This window comes from Salmo trutta, chromosome 14 (assembly GCF_901001165.1).
Source record: "Salmo trutta chromosome 14, fSalTru1.1, whole genome shotgun sequence".
Taxonomy (NCBI): Eukaryota; Metazoa; Chordata; class Actinopteri; order Salmoniformes; family Salmonidae; genus Salmo; species Salmo trutta.
Genome location: NC_042970.1, coordinates 29,490,391 through 29,511,204, shown reverse-complemented (window position 1 = coordinate 29,511,204; position 20,814 = coordinate 29,490,391). Strand labels below are relative to the sequence as shown.

The 20,814-nt window shown below is 48.6% G+C and overlaps 1 protein-coding gene across 3 annotated transcripts in view; it reads right to left on the bottom strand.

The window, feature by feature from the left end:
• The window catches only part of LOC115207747 (myoD family inhibitor), a 60,848-nt gene that overhangs the window by 16,351 nt on the left and 23,683 nt on the right, over window positions 1-20,814 (bottom strand). For 2 of the 3 annotated variants that reach the window (XM_029775199.1, XM_029775200.1), the window contains exon 3: window positions 8,656-8,793. In XM_029775199.1, coding sequence (XP_029631059.1) covers window positions 8,656-8,793 — 138 coding nt within the window. Of the gene's footprint in view, window positions 1-8,655; window positions 9,643-20,814 lie in introns of those variants that run through there. The other variant, XM_029775198.1, reaches the window with a different exon arrangement.

The following is a 20,814-nucleotide window of genomic DNA, read 5'->3' as shown; positions in this document are numbered from 1 at the left end:
AGATTAATCAGACTAGTGTGTGCGTGCGTGTGAAGGAGGAGGAAGAGGAGGATGAGGACAGATTCATCACAGACTGGTGTGTAATTAAAGGCACTGTGTCACGATCCTGTTACATTTTACACCGGCGACACTCTAACCTGGTCCACATCCCCTTTAATGAGCCCATCATCATACTGACCTCACCAAGCTGTCAACTCAGCCTTTCCACTGCACTGTTGTGTGTGTGTGATATGCCTTACAACTAAAACGTTATCTAAATATTGCTCCATTTCAGCTGTTATTAACTTGTCTGTATGGAGCATTTTCTGACTGAAGTTGTACAAATGAGTCATGAGGACTGATGAATCCCTGTGGGTCCTTAACTCTCTGTGTTCCACTGTGGCGCCAGACAAAGGGAGTGAGGGAGTGTGAGTGAGAGAGGGAGTGTGAGTGAGAGAGGGAGTGTGAGTGAGAGAGGGAGTGTGAGTGAGGGGTCTGACAGTGAGGGGTCTGACAGTGAGGTGGTGGTGATGGAGCAGACCTGAGGTTTGGATGAAAACAGTTGAAAACATACAAGAGCACCCCCAAAGGAGAGGTCAGTCATGAGTCAGACAGCTGTTCACCCCCCATGCTACTTACTGGCAGGGTGTATAGGACTGTGACAGCTTGACTGATGCTTTACTGAATCAATGTGCTAGAGACACAGAAACACACCACTCAACTACTAAAGAGAACAGCATATACACACGCAGGCACAGCACACACTCGTGCACACACAGCATACACACACACACAGGCACAGCACACACAAACCCGTGTACACACTCATGCACACACACACGCGCCACATTAACACAAACCCGTTAATGGCTCTCTGCACATTAGTCTCTGACAGCTTGTCAGAGGCCCTGCGCCAGACACATGCTACAGCCATGATGTCATCACTGTGAGACAGAGCATCTGAGTTGCAGAATGCAATCTCGCTTCTGTTTTCCTCCACACACACACGTCATGTACATGATGACATCACCGCACACACACACACACACACACACACACACACACACACACACACACACACACACACACACACACACACACACACACACACACACACACACACACAGACATCTAGTCATTTAGTAGCAGCAAAAGCCACTAGTTCATATTTGATATTTATTTGATATATTTTTATTTCACCTTTATTTAACCAGGTAGGCTAGTTGAGAACAAGTTCTCATTTACAACTGCGACCTGGCCAAGATAAAGCAAGCAGTTTGACACATGCAACAACACATAGTTACACATGGAGTAAAACAAACATACAGTCAATAATACAGTAGAACAAAAGAAAACAAAAAGTCTATATACAGTTAGTGCAAATGAGGTAAGTTAATGCAATAAATAGGCCATGGTGGCGAAGTAATTACAATATAGCAATTAAACACTGGAATGGTAGATGTGCAGAAGATGAATGTACAAGTAGAGATACTGGGGTGCAAAGGAGAAAGATAAATAAATACAGTAGGGGATGAGGTAGGTAGATGGGCTGTTTACAGATGGGCTATGTACAGGTGCAGGGATCTGTGAGCTGCTCTGACAGCTGGTGCATACGGGGGATATAATCTCTCTTCATGGCTGTGGTTGTAGCAGGTAAGAGGATCTAGAAAGTTAGTCACAGTGTTGCTGATGATACAATAGTGTTCCATTTACGACTTCCACACACACACACAATACGAGCCCCCAAACTGACTCACCAGCCACCTGCATCAGCAGAGAAAAGCAGGCGTAACAGAGATGACATTGCTTGTAGATGCTGATCTAAGGTCTGTTTTGATTTCTTCCCCTAATGGTTAAGGTTAGGCTTGGGGAAGGGAAAGCTGATCCTAGATATGTACACCAGAGTGGGTCTAGGGTTTGAAAGGAGGTGTAGAGGATGGATGGAGGGAGGTATAGGGGATGGAAGAAGGGAGGTTTAGGGGATGGATGGAGGGAGGTATAGGGGGATGGAAGGAAGGAGGTATAGGGGATGGAAGGAAGGAGGAATAGGGGATGGAATAAGGGAGGTATAGGGGATGGAAGAAGGGAGGTATAGGGGATGGAAGAAGGGAGGTATAGGGGATGGAAGGAAGGAGGTATAGGGGATGGAATAAGGGAGGTATAGGGGGATGGAATAAGGGAGGTATAGGGGATGGAAGGAAGGAGGTATAGGGGATGGAATAAGGGAGGTATAGGGGGATGGAATAAGGGAGGTATAGGGGATGGAAGAAGGGAGGTATAGGGGGATGGAAGAAGGGAGGTATAGGGTGATGGAAGGAAGGAGGTATAGGGGATGGAAGAAGGGAGGTATAGGGGATGGAAGAAGGGAGGTATAGGGAATGGAAGAAGGGAGGTATAGGGGATGGAAGAAGGGAGGTATAGGGGATGGCAGAAGGGAGGTATAGGGGATGGAAGAAGGGAGGTATAGGGGATGGAAGAAGGGAGGTATAGGGGATGGAAGGAGGGAGGTATAGGGGATGGAATAAGGGAGGTATAGGGGATGGAAGAAGGGAGGTATAGGGGATGGAAGGAGGGAGGTATAGGGGATGGAAGAAGGGAGGTATAGGGGATGGAAGGAGGGAGGTATAGGGGGATGGAAGGAAGGAGGTATAGGGGATGGAAGAAGGGAGGTATAGGGGGATGGAAGAAGGGAGGTATAGGGGATGGAATAAGGGAGGAATAGGGGATGGAAGAAGGGAGGTATAGGGGATGGAAGAAGGGAGGTATAGGGAATGGAAGAAGGGAGGTATAGGGGATGGAAGAAGGGAGGTATAGGGGATGGAATAAGGGAGGTATAGGGGATGGAAGAAGGGAGGTAAAGGGGATGGAATGAGGGAGGTATAGGGTGATGGAAGGAAGGAGGTATAGGGGATGGAAGAAGGGAGGTATAGGGGATGGAATGAGGGAGGTATAGGGGATGGAAGGAGGGAGGTATAGGGGATGGAAGGAGGGAGGTATAGGGGGATGGAAGGAGGGAGGTATAGGGGATGGAAGGAGGGAGGTATAGGGGGATGGAAGGAGGGAGGTATAGGGGGATGGAAGGAGGGAGATATAGGGGATGGAAGGAGGGAGGTATAGGGGGATGGAAGGAGGGAGGTATAGGGGGATGGAAGGAGGGAGGTTTAGGGGGATGGAAGGAGGGAGGTATAGGGTGATGGAAGGAATAAGGGAGGTATAGGGGATGGAAGAAGGGAGATATAGGGGATGGAATGAGGGAGGTATAGGGGATGGACGGAGGGAGGTATAGGGGATGGAAGGAGGGAGGTATAGGGGGATGGAAGGAGGGAAGTATAGGGGATGGAAGGAGGGAGGTATAGGGGATGGAAGAAGGGAGATATAGGGGATGGAAGAAGGGAGGTATAGGGGATGGAAGGAAGGAGGTATAGGGGATGGAAGGAGGGAGGTATAGGGGGATGGAATAAGGGAGGTATAGGGGATGGAAGGAAGGAGGTATAGGGGATGGAATAAGGGAGGTATAGGGGGATGGAATAAGGGAGGTATAGGGGATGGAAGAAGGGAGGTATAGGGTATGGAAGGAAGGAGGTATAGGGGATGGAATAAGGGAGGTATAGGGGGATGGAAAAAGGGAGGTATAGGGGATGGAAGAAGGGAGGTATAGGGGGATGGAAGAAGGGAGGTATAGGGGATGGAAGAAGGGAGGTATAGGGAATGGAAGAAGGGAGGTATAGGGGATGGAAGAAGGGAGGTATAGGGGATGGAAGAAGGGAGGTATAGGGGATGGAAGAAGGGAGGTATAGGGGATGGAAGAAGGGAGGTATAGGGGATGGAAGGAGGGAGGTATAGGGGATGGAATAAGGGAGGTATAGGGGATGGAAGAAGGGAGGTATAGGGGATGGAAGGAGGGAGGTATAGGGGATGGAAGAAGGGAGGTATAGGGGATGGAAGGAGGGAGGTATAGGGGGATGGAAGGAAGGAGGTATAGGGGATGGAAGAAGGGAGGTATAGGGGGATGGAAGAAGGGAGGTATAGGGGATGGAATAAGGGAGGTATAGGGGATGGAAGAAGGGAGGTATAGGGGATGGAAGAAGGGAGGTATAGGTAATGGAAGAAGGGAGGTATAGGGGATGGAAGAAGGGAGGTATAGGGGATGGAATAAGGGAGGTATAGGGGATGGAAGAAGGGAGGTAAAGGGGATGGAATGAGGGAGGTATAGGGTGATGGAAGGAAGGAGGTATAGGGGATGGAAGAAGGGAGGTCTGGGGATGGAATGAGGGAGGTATAGGGGATGGAAGGAGGGAGGTATAGGGGATGGAAGGAGGGAGGTATAGGGGGATGGAAGGAGGGAGGTATAGGGAATGGAAGGAGGGAGGTATAGGGGGATGGAAGGAGGGAGGTATAGGGGGATGGAAGTAGGGAGGTATAGGGGGATGGAAGGAGGGAGATATAGGGGATGGAAGGAGGGAGGTATAGGGGGATGGAAGGAGGGAGGTATAGGGGGATGGAAGGAGGGAGGTATAGGGGGATGGAAGGAGGGAGGTATAGGGTGATGGAAGGAAGGAGGTATAGGGGATGGAAGAAGGGAGGTATAGGGGATGGAATGAGGGAGGTATAGGGGATGGACGGAGGGAGGTATAGGGGATGGAAGGAGGGAGGTATAGGGGGATGGAAGGAGGGAAGTATAGGGGATGGAAGGAGGGAGGTATAGGGGGATGGAAGTAGGGAGGTATAGGGGGATGGAAGGAGGGAGATATAGGGGATGGAAGGAGGGAGGTATAGGGGGATGGAAGGAGGGAGGTATAGGGGGATGGAAGGAGGGAGGTATAGGGGGATGGAAGGAGGGAAGTATAGGGTGATGGAAGGAAGGAGGTATAGGGGATGGAAGAAGGGAGGTATAGGGGATGGAATGAGGGAGTATTAGGGAATGGACGGAGGGAGGTATAGGGGATGGAAGGAGGGAGGTATAGGGGGATGGAAGGAGGGAGGTATAGGGGATGGAAGGAGGGAGGTATAGGGGGATGGAAGGACGGAGGTATAGGGGGATGGAAGTAGGGAGGTATAGGGGATGTAATAAGGGAGGTATAGGGGATGGAAGAAGGGAGGTGTAGGGGATGGAAGAAGGGAGGTATAGGGGATGGAATAAGGGAGGTATAGGGGATGGAAGAAGGGAGGTAAAGGGGATGGAATGAGGGAGGTATAGGGTGATGGAAGGAAGGAGGTATAGGGGATGGAAGAAGGGAGGGTATAGGGGATGGAATGAGGGAGGTATAGGGGATGGAAGGAGGGAGGTATAGGGGATGGAAGGAGGGAGGTATAGGGGGATGGAAGGAGGGAGGTATAGGGGATGGAAGGAGGGAGGTATAGGGGGATGGAAGTAGGGAGGTATAGGGGGATGGAAGGAGGGAGATATAGGGGATGGAAGGAGGGAGGTATAGGGGGATGGAAGGAGGGAGGTATAGGGGGATGGAAGGAGGGAGGTATAGGGGGATGGAAGGAGGGAGGTATAGGGTGATGGAAGGAAGGAGGTATAGGGGATGGAAGAAGGGAGGTATAGGGGATGGAATGAGGGAGGTATAGGGGATGGACGGAGGGAGGTATAGGGGATGGAAGGAGGGAGGTATAGGGGGATGGAAGGAGGGAGGTATAGGGGGATGGAAGGAGGGAGATATAGGGGATGAAAGGAAAAGGTATAGGGGGATGGAAGGAGGGAGGTATAGGGGGATGGAAGGAGGGAGGTATAGGGGGATGGAAGGAGGGAGGTATAGGGGATGGAAGGAGGGAGGTATAGGGTGATGGAAGGAAGGAGGTATAGGGGATGGAAGAAGGGAGGTATAGGGGATGGAATGAGGAAGGTATAGGGGATGGACGGAGGGAGGTATAGGGGATGGAAGGAGGGAGGTATAGGGGGATGGAAGGAAGGAGGTATAGGGGATGGAAGGAGGGAGGTATAGGGGGATGGAAGGAGGGAGGTATAGGGGGATGGAAGTAGGGAGGTATAAGGGGATGGAAGGAGGGAGATATAGGGGATGAAAGGAAAAAGGTATAGGGGGATGGAAGGAGGGGTATAGGGGGATGGAAGGAGGGATGGAAGGAGGGAGGTATAGGGGGATGGAAGGAGGGGGGTATAGGGGATGGGAGGAGGGAGGTATAGGGGGATGGAAGGAGGGAGGTATAGGGGATGGAAGGAGGGAGGTATAGGGGATGGAAGGAGGGAGGTATGGGAGGAGGGAGAATTAGGGGGATGGGAGGAGGGAGGAATAGGGGGATGGAAGAAGGGAGGAATAGGGGGATGGGAGGAGGGAGGAATAGGGGGATGGGAGGAGGGAGGTATTGGGGGATGGAAGGAGGGAGGTATATGGGGATGGGAGGAGGGAGGTATAGACGGATGGGAGGAGGGAGGTATAGGGGATGGAAGAAGGGAGGTATAGGGGATGGAAGGAGAGAGGTATAGGGGGATGGAGGAAGGTGTGAGATGGATAGAGGGAGGTATAGGGGGTAAGGAGGTATAGGGGGATGGAGGAAGGTGTGAGATGGATAGAGGGAGGTATAGAGGGTAAGGAGGTACAGGGGGATGGAGGAAGGTGTGAGATGGATAGAGGGAGATATAGAGGGTAAGGAGGTACAGGGGGATGGAGGAAGGTGTGAGATGGATAGAGGGAGGTATAGAGGGTAAGGAGGTACAGGGGGATGGAGGAAGGTGTGAGATGGGGCTTGTACATTTTGTCCGTAGTTTAGTAACTCTTGCAGCACAGTGTATGGAGCTGGTTTTATAGGGGACATAAAATAAGAGAAGAATGTTGAATACAGACCCAGACTAACACACACACACACACACACACACACACACACACACACACACACACACACACGCTAAAATCCCACAGAAACCTGGTTCATAAGTATTTCAACATTACCTGGCCCAATTCCCCCATAACCCTAAACCCAGTCCCTCTCCTAGTATTACCCAATATCTCTCTCTCTCTCTCTCTCTCCTCTTTCTCTCTCTCTCTCTCTCTCTCTCTCTCTCTCTCTCTCTCTCTCTCTCTCTCTCTCTCTCTCTCTCTCTCTCTCTCTCTCTCTCTCTCTCTCTCTCTCCCCCCCCTCTCTCTCTCCCCCCCCTCTCTCTCTCTCCCTCTCCCTCTTTCTCTCTCTCTCTCTCTCTCTCTCTCTCTCTCTCTCTCTCTCTCTCTCTTCTCTCTCTCTCTCTGACACAGCCTCTTAAACACACCATCATTACAGCTCCTGGAGTTACTTTGCGGTAACTCAGTAACTATCAGGAAGTGGCTCACGTTGCTTGGAGCAGAGGACCCCTGGCCGGACTACAGTGGGATGATGTGTGTGTGGTTAGGGGTTTAGGGGGAGACAGGAATGTATGTGTGTATCAGTATGTTAGTGTACAGTATCTGTATGTTATTGATGCCAGGGCTGCTTTTCCAGCAGGAAGTGAATGCAGCACTGTATTGAGGGACCATATGGTGTTTAGGGGTCAGTGAAGGACATTTGTTCAGCTCTGTGATCCACCTTTACCGTTTGGACTTCTTGTGACCCATCAATGAAACAAACCAGTGTTTCTAGCCAGGACCAGGCCTTGAACTGTGACCCCCCCTAATCCAAAAGGTCTGATGATAAACTGTCAGCCCAGGTAATGGTCTATATTACTACATAAACATGGTTCATACTTCACAAAGATGCCCAAGAGAATACGGGGGAGAGACGGACACAGCCAAAAACGATACTGTCAGAGTCACTTAGGTATAGTAGTCATAGCAACTCCCAGCAATCACAGTTACCACCAAACAGACAGGAAATAGTCAAATGGAGGAGAGGTGTTTCATTTGGCCGCAGCATGTGGCGTTTTGCATGTAGACACGTGTGCTTTAGCAATTCAGTAACTAACAGGCAGGTAGCCTAGTGGTTAGAACGTTGGACCAGTAACTAACAGGCAGGTAGCCTAGTGGTTAGAGCGTTGGACCAGTAACTAACAGGCAGGTAGCCTAGTGGTTAGAACGTTGGACCAGTAACTAACAGGCAGGTAGCCTCGTGGTTAGAGCGTTGGACCAGTAACTAACAGGCATGTAGCCTAGTGGTTAGAGCGTTTGACCAGTAACTAACAGGCAGGTAGCCTGGTGGTTAGAACGTTGGACCAGTAACTAACAGGCAGGTAGCCTAGTGGTTAGAACGTTGGACCAGCAACTAACAGGCAGGTAGCCTAGTGGTTAGAACGTTGGACTAGTAACTGAAAGGTTGCTAGATCGAATCCCCGAGCTGACAAGGTAAATATCGAATCCCCGAGCTGACAAGGTAAAGAATAATATGTCATTCTGCCCCTGAACAAGACAGTTAACCCACCGTTCCTAGGCCATCATTGTAAATAAGAATTTGTTCTTGGCTAAATAAAAAAATCCCTCTGTTGACAATTCAATTCAGAGGTGTGAGAGTGTGTATCTGACCTACTTCTTAGGGCTGTGTGTGTTCATTCAGGGTCCAGACGGTGTGACTCACAACACCGGGGCTCAGTAATGGAACCCAAACATTCAAAGCCATTTATGTATTTGTATGTATGTATGTGTGTGCGTGAGAGAGTGTGTACATATGTGCAGACAGGTGTGTGTGTGTGTGTGTGTGTGTGTGTGTGTGTGTGTGTGTGTGTGTGTGTGTGTGTGTGAGAGAGAAACTCACAGGTAATGCTCTTGCTAGGTGTCGTCAGGTCCGGCTGTGAGAGACTGTTGTTGTTGTTGCCGTTCTCTGTGTCTCCTAGCAACCCCTCTGGTTTAACCTTTGGCATCTCGATGAGGGGCTCCATGCTCCTGTCCAAATCTGGAGGTAACAGAGAGAGAGGAGAGACAGACAGAGGGACAGGACCAATGTTCCCTCTAAGCTGCGTGGGCGCACAGCTCCCCTCAGACTGCCACACCGAAGAAATGTCGCGCAGAGAAGCACAAGATTGAACTTCACTCAACTTTCTAGAGTTTTCCCCGTTAGTTAACATTATCAACGCTTCCCCGTTAGTTAACACTATCACCGCTTCCCCGTTAGTTAACATTATCAACGCTTCCCCGTTAGTTAACATTATCAACGCTTCCCCGTTAGTTAACATTATCAACGCTTCCCCGTTAGTTAACACTATCAACGCTTCCCCGTTAGTTAACACTATCAACGCTTCCCCGTTAGTTAACACTATCAACGTTTCCCCGTTAGTTAACACTATCAACGCTTCTCCGTTAGTTAACATTATCAACGCTTCCCCGTTAGTTAACACTATCAACGCTTCTCCGTTAGTTAACATTATCAACACTTCCCCGTTAGTTAACACTATCACCGCTTCCCCGTTAGTTAACACTATCAACGCTTCCCCGTTAGTTAACATTATCAACGCTTCCCCGTTAGTTAACACTATCAACGCTTCCCCGTTAGTTAACACTATCAACGTTTCCCCGTTAGTTAACACTATCAACGCTTCTCCGTTAGTTAACATTATCAACGCTTCCCCGTTAGTTAACACTATCAACGCTTCCCCGTTAGTTAACATTATCAACGCTTCCCCGTTAGTTAACACTATCAACGCTTCCCCGTTAGTTAACATTATCAACGCTTCCCCGTTAGTTAACACTATCAACGCTTCCCCGTTAGTTAACACTATCAACGCTTCCCCGTTAGTTAACACTATCAACGCTTCCCCGTTAGTTAACACTATCAACGCTTCCCCGTTAGTTAACACTATCACCGCTTCCCCGTTAGTTAACACTATCACCGCTTCCCCGTTAGTTAACACTATCACCGTTTCCCCGTTAGTTAACACTATCACCGTTTCCCCGTTAGTTAACACTATCAACGCTTACCCGTTAGTTAACACTATCACCGCTTCCCCGTTAGTTAACACTATCACCGCTTCCCCGTTAGTTAACACTATCAACGCTTCCCCGTTAGTTAACATTATCAACGCTTCCCCGTTAGTTAACACTATCAACGCTTCCCCGTTAGTTAACACTATCACCGCTTCCCTGTTAGTTAACACTATCACCGCTTCCCTGTTAGTTAACACTATCACCGTTTCCCCGTTAGTTAACACTATCACCGTTTCCCCGTTAGTTAACACTATCAACGCTTCCCTTTACTGTGGGAATTGTGATCAAATCAAAGCAATATTAGCCACTTTTAATGCAACATACCAAAACAAAATGAACTATGCAAGACTTAGTATGCAAAACTAACTATGCAAGGGATTTTGTTGTAGGCAGAACACATATGAGTAGGATTCTATTGTGTTGACACTACTCAACCTGTACTCTACACAGACTGGGGCAGCATAACCAATCAGAGCTGCAGTATGCCTATATGCAAATAGACCATGGCCATATGTGGATCTGTGCCATTTACTTTGAACTGGACTGTGTTACAGCATGAGTGAGAGTGAGTAGATGCGCTTGTTTTGAGATCAAAGCCAGAGCTTCATTTAACCACGTGTGAACATTTGTCCAAATCCTTTGCTAGTTAGTGAGTTATTAGCCCAGTTATAGATCATTTGTAGTCAGCAATAGGGGAGTGATTGCTTCCTACAAGATCACAAAACATGTACATTTCTAGACATTATGAAAATCAAGTCAGTTAAAGCTTTTTATGTCTTAAAGAGACAGTGCTGTATTTTGAGACGGGCTTGAATAAGGTGAGTAGCCAATAGGCAGAGGGTAGCATCATTTGTCTGAAGGACAAGTAGATTAACAGGTTAATGTCCAGCCCTGCATGTTTTTTTCAAATGCTTATGGAATGTAGGACTACATTGAACACAACACATTGGCTCTTACTGTAGGCTGAACGATAGGGAGGCCTACATGTGTCACGGTTGTCGTAAGGAATGGAGGACCAAAACGCAGCAGGAATGTGAATGCTCATCTTGATATTTATTTTAAATAAAGAGAACACCAAAACAACAAAACGAAGAAAGCACGAACAACAAAACAGTCTTGTCATGCTCACACAGGCAAAACAAGAAACAATCTCCCACAACACCAAACCAAACAATTACCCATATATAGGACTCTCAATCAGAGGCAACGAGAAAGCACCTGCCTCCAATTGAGAGTCCAACCCCCCATCAACCTAAACATAGAAATACAACAAACCAGAAAGAACATAGAAATACAAAACATAGAACATAGACCAAAATCCGGAAATAATAAACAACTACAACAACAAATAACCCTTAATACTGGTCAGGACGTGACAACATGGTGATCAAATAGCCACAATAGCCTACTTGGCCACTGTTAAAACTAATTTGAAGCAGGTACAGCAGTAAACACGTGCCGGAAGATGCACTGAAGCTCAGCAGACCTGAAATTTGTTCAGTGATTAAAAAATTTTGAGGGAACATTGGACAGGACACACATTCATCTGGAGATAACAGAGAGAGGAGAGAGACAGACAGGACACACATTCATCTGGAGGTAACAGAGAGAGGAGAGAGACAGACAGGACACACATTCATCTGGAGGTAACAGAGAGAGACAGACAGGACACACATTCATCTGGAGGTAACAGAGAGAGGAGAGACAGACAGGACACACATTCATCTGGAGGTAACAGAGAGAGGAGAGACAGACAGGACACACATTCATCTGGAGGTAACAGAGAGAGACAGACAGGACACACATTCATCTGGAGGTAACAGAGAGAGGAGAGACAGACAGGACACACATTCATCTGGAGGTAACAGAGAGAGGAGAGACAGACAGGACACACATTCATCTGGAGGTAACAGAGAGAGACAGACAGGACACACATTCATCTGGAGGTAACAGAGAGAGGAGAGACAGACAGGACACACATTCATCTGGAGGTAACAGAGAGAGGAGAGACAGACAGGACACACATTCATCTGGAGGTAACAGAGAGAGGAGAGACAGACAGGACACACATTCATCTGGAGGTAACAGAGAGAGGAGAGACAGACAGGACACACATTCATCTGGAGGTAAAAGAGAGAGGAGAGAGACAGACAGGACACACATTCATCTGGAGGTAGCAGAGAGAGACAGACAGGACACACATTCATCTGGAGGTAACAGAGAGAGGAGAGACAGACAGGACACACATTCATCTGGAGGTAACAGAGAGAGGAGAGACAGACAGGACACACATTCATCTGGAGGTAACAGAGAGAGGAGAGAGACAGACAGGACACACATTCATCTGGAGGTAACAGAGAGAGACAGACAGGACACACATTCATCTGGAGGTAACAGAGAGAGGAGAGACAGACAGGACATACATTCATCTGGAGGTAACAGAGAGAGACAGACAGGACACACATTCATCTGGAGGTAACAGAGAGAGGAGAGACAGACAGGACACACATTCATCTGGAGGTAACAGAGAGAGGAGAGACAGACAGGACACACATTCATCTGGAGGTAACAGAGAGAGGAGAGACAGACAGGACACACATTCATCTGGAGGTAAAAGAGAGAGGAGAGAGACAGACAGGACACACATTCATCTGGAGGTAGCAGAGAGAGACAGACAGGACACACATTCATCTGGAGGTAACAGAGAGAGGAGAGACAGACAGGACACACATTCATCTGGAGGTAACAGAGAGAGGAGAGACAGACAGGACACACATTCATCTGGAGGTAACAGAGAGAGGAGAGAGACAGACAGGACACACATTCATCTGGAGGTAACAGAGAGAGACAGACAGGACACACATTCATCTGGAGGTAACAGAGAGAGGAGAGACAGACAGGACATACATTCATCTGGAGGTAACAGAGAGAGACAGACAGGACACACATTCATCTGGAGGTAACAGAGAGAGGAGAGACAGACAGGACACACATTCATCTGGAGGTAACAGAGCGAGAAAGAAGAGAGACTGAGACAAAGGCAATACACATTCACAAAGCCTTTATGAAGGCTACTTAAAAAGGCTATGAACTGTTATACTTGAATTCTTCTCAAGTTATTGAATGTCTCCTCTTCCTCCAGACAAGTTGCTGAGAACAGCTGAAACATCACTATTTTAATCACTGTAGCTGCTTTGTTCTGTCTTTGATAGAGTTGCCAATGTACTCAAGGACTACCACATATAACACTCATACACATGGACCGAGAACACACACACACCCTTTCATATTGTAGATTCCACTAACAGGACATATCCCTTCTGCCATTGAACGTCTACTGCTAGTCATTTCAACCTTCAAGCTGTTCACTGGATGGAACACAGACTGTATAATTACTCCTCTCCCTCAAACAGAGAGTGAGTGAGAACATCATTGTGTGAGGGAGTGTATGAGTATGTGTGATGTGTGTGTGTGTGTGTGTGTGTGTGTGTGTGTGTGTGTGTGTGTGTGTGTGTGTGTGTGTGTGTGTGTGTGTGTGTGTGTGTGTGTGTGTGTGTGTGTGTGTGTGTGTGTGTGTGTGCATCTGGAGACAGTACAATCCAACCCCTTTTGACTGTTTAGGGGTGTATGTGCATGCCTGTGAAACCTGTATGGGGTATGTGAGGACATATGTAGAGCATTAAATGTACGTGAGGACATATATAGAGCATTAAATGTACGTGAGGACATATATAGAGCATTAAATGTACGTGAGGACATATATAGAGCATTAAATGTATGTGAGGACATATATAGTGCATTAAATGTATGTGAGTACATATATAGAGCATTAAATGTATGTGAGGACATATATAGAGCATTAAATGTACGTGAGGACATATATAGAGCATTAAATGTATGTGAGGACATATATAGTGCATTAAATGTATGTGAGTACATATATAGAGCATTAAATGTATGTGAGTACATATATAGAGCAATAAATGTATGTGAGTACATATATAGAGCAATAAATGTATGTGAGTATACATGTTTAATATGTGCCTGCTGGAGCCAGGCGGTCCATAATGAAGCTGTAATTATGCAGGGCTACACACACAGGTTGTGGGCCTCTGAGAGGTGCAGACTCATTCCTGGGCAAATGGGAGCCAGCTGGGTTTGATCTGCCATCACACACACACACACACACACACACACACACACACACACACACACACACACACACACCATCTCCTGCGGAAGGTCTCAACCACCCCAGCCCCGGTTATTTACTCTACTCTCTCTTCTCTATCCTGTCTCTTCCTCCCCTCCTTCTCCCTTCTGTTTCTCAGTCTCTCACTCTTCTGTCCACAACTCCTTTCCGTCTATTTTACCACTCTTTCCCCTATCTTTCTTCTTCCTTCCCTCTCTCCCTCCCATCGTGGTGAAGTACGCTTCACTCCACAGGTAATATTACACTTCACTACATTACAACGGTTTGATTTGTTTGATCCGAGCAATTCTTTTCTTAGCTAGCTACATAGCCGTCTTTGTATCAAAGATAATCGTGTAGCTTAGAGTAATTATCGAAGTTAGCTATCTTCGTCCTCCTAACGTAGTCATCACTGCTAGCTAGCTAGTCAACACTGCTAGCTAGCCAACCAGCCAACTTCCACCGACTAGCAGCACTGTAGAATCTATTACATTACAACGGAACGACTTGACTAGTGTAGTGTTAGTGAGCCAGCTACATAGTTGTCTTTGCATCTAAGATAATTGTGTAGTTTAGAGTAATTATTAGTAACTAGCCAGCCGCGACGCCAGACTTAGTCAACACACCTAGTCTTCATTAACCCACTGCTAGCTAGCTAGCCAACAGCTAGCCAACCGTTACCGACTAGCAGCGCTCTAGACACTAATACTTTACAACGGAACGACTTGATTAGTGTAGTGTTAGTGAGCCAGCTACATAGTTGTCTTTGCTGTCTTTGCATCTAAGATAATTGTGTAGTTTAGAGTAATTATTAGTAACTAGCCAGCCGCGACGCCAGACGTAGTCAACACACCTAGTCATCATTAACCCACTGCTAGCTAGCTAGCAAACAGCTAGCCAACCGTTACCGACTAGCAGCGCTGTAGATACCAATACTTTACAACGGAACGATTTGACTAGTGCAGTGTTGGCTAGCTAGCTACATAGTTGTCTTTGTCATAGCTTGATAATTGTGTAGTTTAGTAATTACCGAGGTTAGCTAGCCAGCTATTGCCGTCCCCCGCGACGCCATTTTTTCCAAACCCAGCCAACTAGTAACACTGTAGAAACTAAATACATTACAAAGGAACGTCTTGATTAGTGTTATGTTAGCTAGCTACAAAGTTGCTTTTGTACCATGACAAGGTGTAGTACTGAAACTATCGAGGTCACCTAGCCAGCTACACGGTCAAACAAAGTCAACAACGCAGCCACTGCTAGCTAGCCTACTCCACCAGCCAGCAGTACTGTATCATTTTCGTCATTTTAGTCAATAAGATTTTTTGCAACGTAAGCTTAACTTTCTGAACATTCGAGACGTGTAGTCCACTTGTCATTCCAATCTCCTTTGCATTAGCGTAGCCTCTTCTGTAGCTTGTCAACTATGTGTCTGTCTATCCCTGTTCTCTACCCTCTGCACAGGCCATACAAACGCTTCACACCGCGTGGCCGCTGCCACTCTAACCTGGTGGTCCCAGCGCGCACGACCCACGTGGAGTTCCAGGTCTCCGGCAGCCTCTGGAACTGCCGGTCTGCGGCCAACAAGGCTGAGTTCATCTCAGCCTATGCTACCCTCCAGTCCCTAGACTTCCTGGCGCTGACGGAAACATGGATCACCACAGATAACACTGCTACTCCTACTGCTCTCTCCTCGTCTGCCCACGTGTTCTCGCATACCCCTAGAGCATCGAGCCAGCGGGGTGGTGGCACTGGAATCCTCATCTCTCCCAAGTGGACATTCTCTCTTTCTCCCCTGACCCATCTGTCTATCTCCTCATTTGAATTCCATGCTGTCACAGTTACCAGCCCTTTCAAGCTTAACATCCTCATCATTTATCGCCCTCCAGGTTCCCTTGGAGAGTTCATCAATGAGCTTGACGCCTTGATAAGTTCCTTCCCTGAGGATGGCTCACCTCTCACAGTTCTGGGTGACTTTAACCTCCCCACGTCTACCTTCGACTCATTCCTCTCTGCCTCCTTCTTTCCACTCCTCTCCTCTTTTGACCTCACCCTCTCACCTTCCCCCCCTACTCACAAGGCAGGCAATACGCTTGACCTCATCTTTACTAGATGCTGTTCTTCCACTAATCTCATTGCAACTCCTCTCCAAGTCTCCGACCACTACCTTGTATCCTTTTCCCTCTCGCTCTCATCAAAAACTTCTCACTCTGCCCCTACTCGGATGGTATTGCGCCGTCCCAACCTTCGCTCTCTCTCTCCTGCTACTCTCTCCTCTTCCATCCTATCATCTCTTCCCTCTGCTCAAACCTTCTCCAACCTATCTCCTGATTTTGCCTCCTCAACCCTCCTCTCCTCCCTCTCTGCATCCTTTGATTTTCTCTGTCCCCTATCCTCCAGGCCGGCTCGGTCCTCCCCTCCTGCTCCGTGGCTCGACGACTGCGAGCTCACAGAACAGGGCTCCGGGCAGCCGAGCGGAAATGGAGGAAAACTCGCCTCCCTGCGGACCTCGCATCCTTTCACTCCCTCCTCTCTACATTTTCCTCTTCTGTCTCTGCTGCTAAAGCCACTTTCTACCACTCTAAATTCCAAGCATCTGCCTCTAACCCTAGGAAGCTTTTTGCTACCTTCTCCTCCCTCCTGAATCCTCCTCCCCCTCCCCCCCCCTCCTCCCTCACTGCGGATGACTTCGTCAACCATTTTGAAAAGAAGGTTGACGACATCCGATCCTCGTTTGCTAAGTCAAGCGACACCGCTGGTCCTGCTCACACTGCCCTACCCTGTGCTTTGACCTCTTTCTCCCCTCTCTCTCCAGATGAAATCTCGCGTCTTGTGACGGCCGGCCGCCCAACAACCTGCCCACTTGACCCTATCCCCTCCTCTCTTCTCCAGACCATTTCCGGAGACCTTCTCCCCTACCTCACCTCGCTCATCAACTCATCCTTGACCGCTGGCTACGTCCCTTCCGTCTTCAAGAGAGCGAGAGTTGCACCCCTTCTGAAAAAACCTACACTCGATCCCTCCGATGTCAACAACTACAGACCAGTATCCCTTCTTTCTTTTCTCTCCAAAACTCTTGAACGTGCCGTCCTTGGCCAGCTCTCCTGCTATCTCTCTCAGAACGACCTTCTTGATCCTAATCAGTCAGGTTTCAAGACTGGGCATTCAACTGAGACTGCTCTTCTCTGTGTCACGGAGGCTCTCCGCACTGCTAAAGCTAACTCTCTCTCCTCTGCTCTCATCCTTCTAGACCTATCTGCTGCCTTTGATACTGTGAACCATCAGATCCTCCTCTCCACCCTCTCCGAGCTGGGCATCTCCGGCGCGGCCCACGCTTGGATTGCGTCCTACCTGACAGGTCGCTCCTACCAGGTGGCGTGGCGAGAATCTGTCTCCGCACCACGTGCTCTCACCACTGGTGTCCCCCAGGGCTCTGTTCTAGGCCCTCTCCTATTCTCGCTATACACCAAGTCACTTGGCTCTGTCATATCCTCACACGGTCTCTCCTATCATTGCTATGCAGACGACACACAATTAATCTTCTCCTTTCCCCCTTCTGACAACCAGGTGGCGAATCGCATCTCTGCATGTCTGGCAGACATATCAGTGTGGATGACGGATCACCACCTCAAGCTGAACCTCGGCAAGACGGAGCTGCTCTTCCTCCCGGGGAAGGACTGCCCGTTCCATGATCTCGCCATCACGGTTGACAACTCCCTTGTGTCCTCCTCCCAGAGTGCTAAGAACCTTGGCGTGATCCTGGACAACACCCTGTCGTTCTCCACTAACATCAAGGCGGTGACCCGATCCTGTAGGTTCATGCTCTACAACATTCGCAGAGTACGACCCTGCCTCACACAGGAAGCGGCGCAGGTCCTAATCCAGGCACTTGTCATTTCCCGTCTGGATTACTGCAACTCGCTGTTGGCTGGGCTCCCTGCCTGTGCCATCAAACCCCTACAACTCATCCAGAACGCCGCAGCCCGTCTGGTGTTCAACCTTCCCAAGTTCTCTCACGTCACCCCGCTCCTCCGCTCTCTCCACTGGCTTCCAGTTGAAGCTCGCATCCGCTACAAGACCATGGTGCTTGCCTACGGAGCTGTGAGGGGAACGGCACCTCCGTACCTTCAGGCTCTGATCAGGCCCTACACCCAAACAAGGGCACTGCGTTCATCCACCTCTGGCCTGCTCGCCTCCCTACCTCTGAGGAAGCACAGTTCCCGCTCAGCCCAGTCAAAACTGTTCGCCGCTCTGGCACCCCAATGGTGGAACAAGCTCCCTCACGATGCCAGGACAGCGGAGTCAATCACCACCTTCCGGAGACACCTGAAACCCGACCTCTTTAAGGAATACCTGGGATAGGATAAAGTAATCCTTCTAACCCCCCCCCTTTAAAAGATTTAGATGCACTATTGTAAAGTGGTTGTTCTACTGGATATTATAGGTGAATGCACCAATTTGTAAGTCGCTCTGGATAAGAGCGTCTGCTAAATGACTTAAATGTAAATGTAAATGTAGGTATACATTGACTTTCCTAAGCAGTCAGCCGCTGCCTGCTAACAGTGAGCACAGCAGCAGTTCTGATCTTCTGGAGCTCTATTCATCATCCCCATACATTTAGTTCTCACATAAGATACACGCCCCCCCCCCTCTTCTCGTTCTCTCGCTACTCTTCCTCCCATCTGGACCCTAAGACTCCTACTCTCATCAGAAACACACAGGGAAGGGGAAACACATTAGACTACATTATTCAGTGAGACAGATCCTGTTCAAACAGGTATTCAGAGTTAAGTGTTTGTTTGTAGAGCAGCCAGAAGGTCCAGGAAAGAGTTCTGAGCACAGACCCCATGTCTCTACTACAGACCCCATGTCTCTACTACAGACCCCATGTCTCTACTACAGACCCCATGTCTCTACTACAGACCCCATGTCTCTACTACAGACGTCATGTCTCTACTACAGACGCCACGTCTCTACTACAGACGCCACGTCTCTACTACAGACGCCACGTCTCTACTACAGACGCCACGTCTCTACTACAGACGTCATGTCTCTACTACAGACGCCATGTCTCTACTACAGACGCCATGTCTCTACTACAGACGCCATGTCTCTACTACAGACGCCACGTCTCTACTACAGACGCCATGTCTCTACTACAGATGCCATGTCTCTACTACAGACGCCATGTCTCTACTACAGACCCCACGTCTCTACTACAGACCCCACGTCTCTACTACAGACCCCATGTCTCTACTACAGACGTCATGTCTCTACTACAGACGTCATGTCTCTACTACAGACGCCACGTCTCTACTACAGACCCCATGTCTCTACTACAGACCCCATGTCTCTACTACAGACGCCATGTCTCTACTACAGACGCCACGTCTCTACTACAGATGCCACGTCTCTACTACAGACGTCATGTCTCTACTACAGACCCCATGTCTCTACTACAGACCCCATGTCTCTACTACAGACGCCATGTCTCTACTACAGACGCCACGTCTCTACTACAGACGCCACGTCTCTACTACAGACGTCATGTCTCTACTACAGACGTCATGTCTCTACTACAGAAGCCATGTCTCTACTACAGACGCCATGTCTCTACTACAGACACCATGTCTCTACTACAGACCCCATGTCTCTACTACAGACGTCATGTCTCTACTACAGACATCATGTCTCTACTACAGACCCCATGTCTCTACTACAGACCCCATGTCTCTGCTACAGACGCCATGTCTCTACTACAGACTTCATGTCTCTATTACAGACATCATGTCTCTACTACAGACGTCATGTCTCTACTACAGACGTCATGTCTCTACTACAGACGCCATGTCTCTAGTACAGACGCCACGTCTCTACTACAGACTTCATGTCTCTACTACAGACGTCATGTCGCTACTACAGACGTCATGTCTCTACTACAGACCCCATGTCTCTACTACAGACACCATGTCTCTACTACAGACCCCATGTCTCTACTACAGACCCCATGTCTCTACTACAGACCCCATGTCTCTACTACAGACGTCATGTCTCTACTACAGACCCCATGTCTCTACTACAGACCCCATGTCTCTACTACAGACATCATGTCTCTACTACAGACCCCATGTCTCTACTACAGACGTCATGTCTCTACTACAGACACCATGTCTCTACTACAGACTTCATGTCTCTACTACAGACGCCACGTCTCTACTACAGACGCCACGTCGCTACTACAGACGCCACGTCTGTACTACAGACCCCACGTCTCTACTACAGACGCCACGTCTCTACTACAGACCCCATGTCTCTACTACAGACGTCATGTCTCTACTACAGACCCCATGTCTCTACTACAGACCCCATGTCTCTACTACAGACCCCATGTCTCTACTACAGACGCCACGTCTCTACTATAGATGCCATGTCGCTACTACAGACGCCACGTCTGTACTACAGACCCCATGTCTCTACTACAGACGCCATGTCTCTACTACAGACGCCACGTCTCTACTACAGACGTCATGTCTCTACTACAGACCCCATGTCTCTACTACAGACGCCATGTCTCTACTACAGACGCCACGTCTCTACTACAGACGCCACGTCTCTACTACAGACGTCATGTCTCTACTACAGACGCCACGTCTCTACTACAGACCCCATGTCTCTACTACAGACGCCACGTCTCTACTACAGACGTCACGTCTCTACTACAGACGTCATGTCTCTACTACAGACGTCATGTCTCTACTACAGACCCCATGTCTCTACTACAGACGTCATGTCTCTACTACAGAC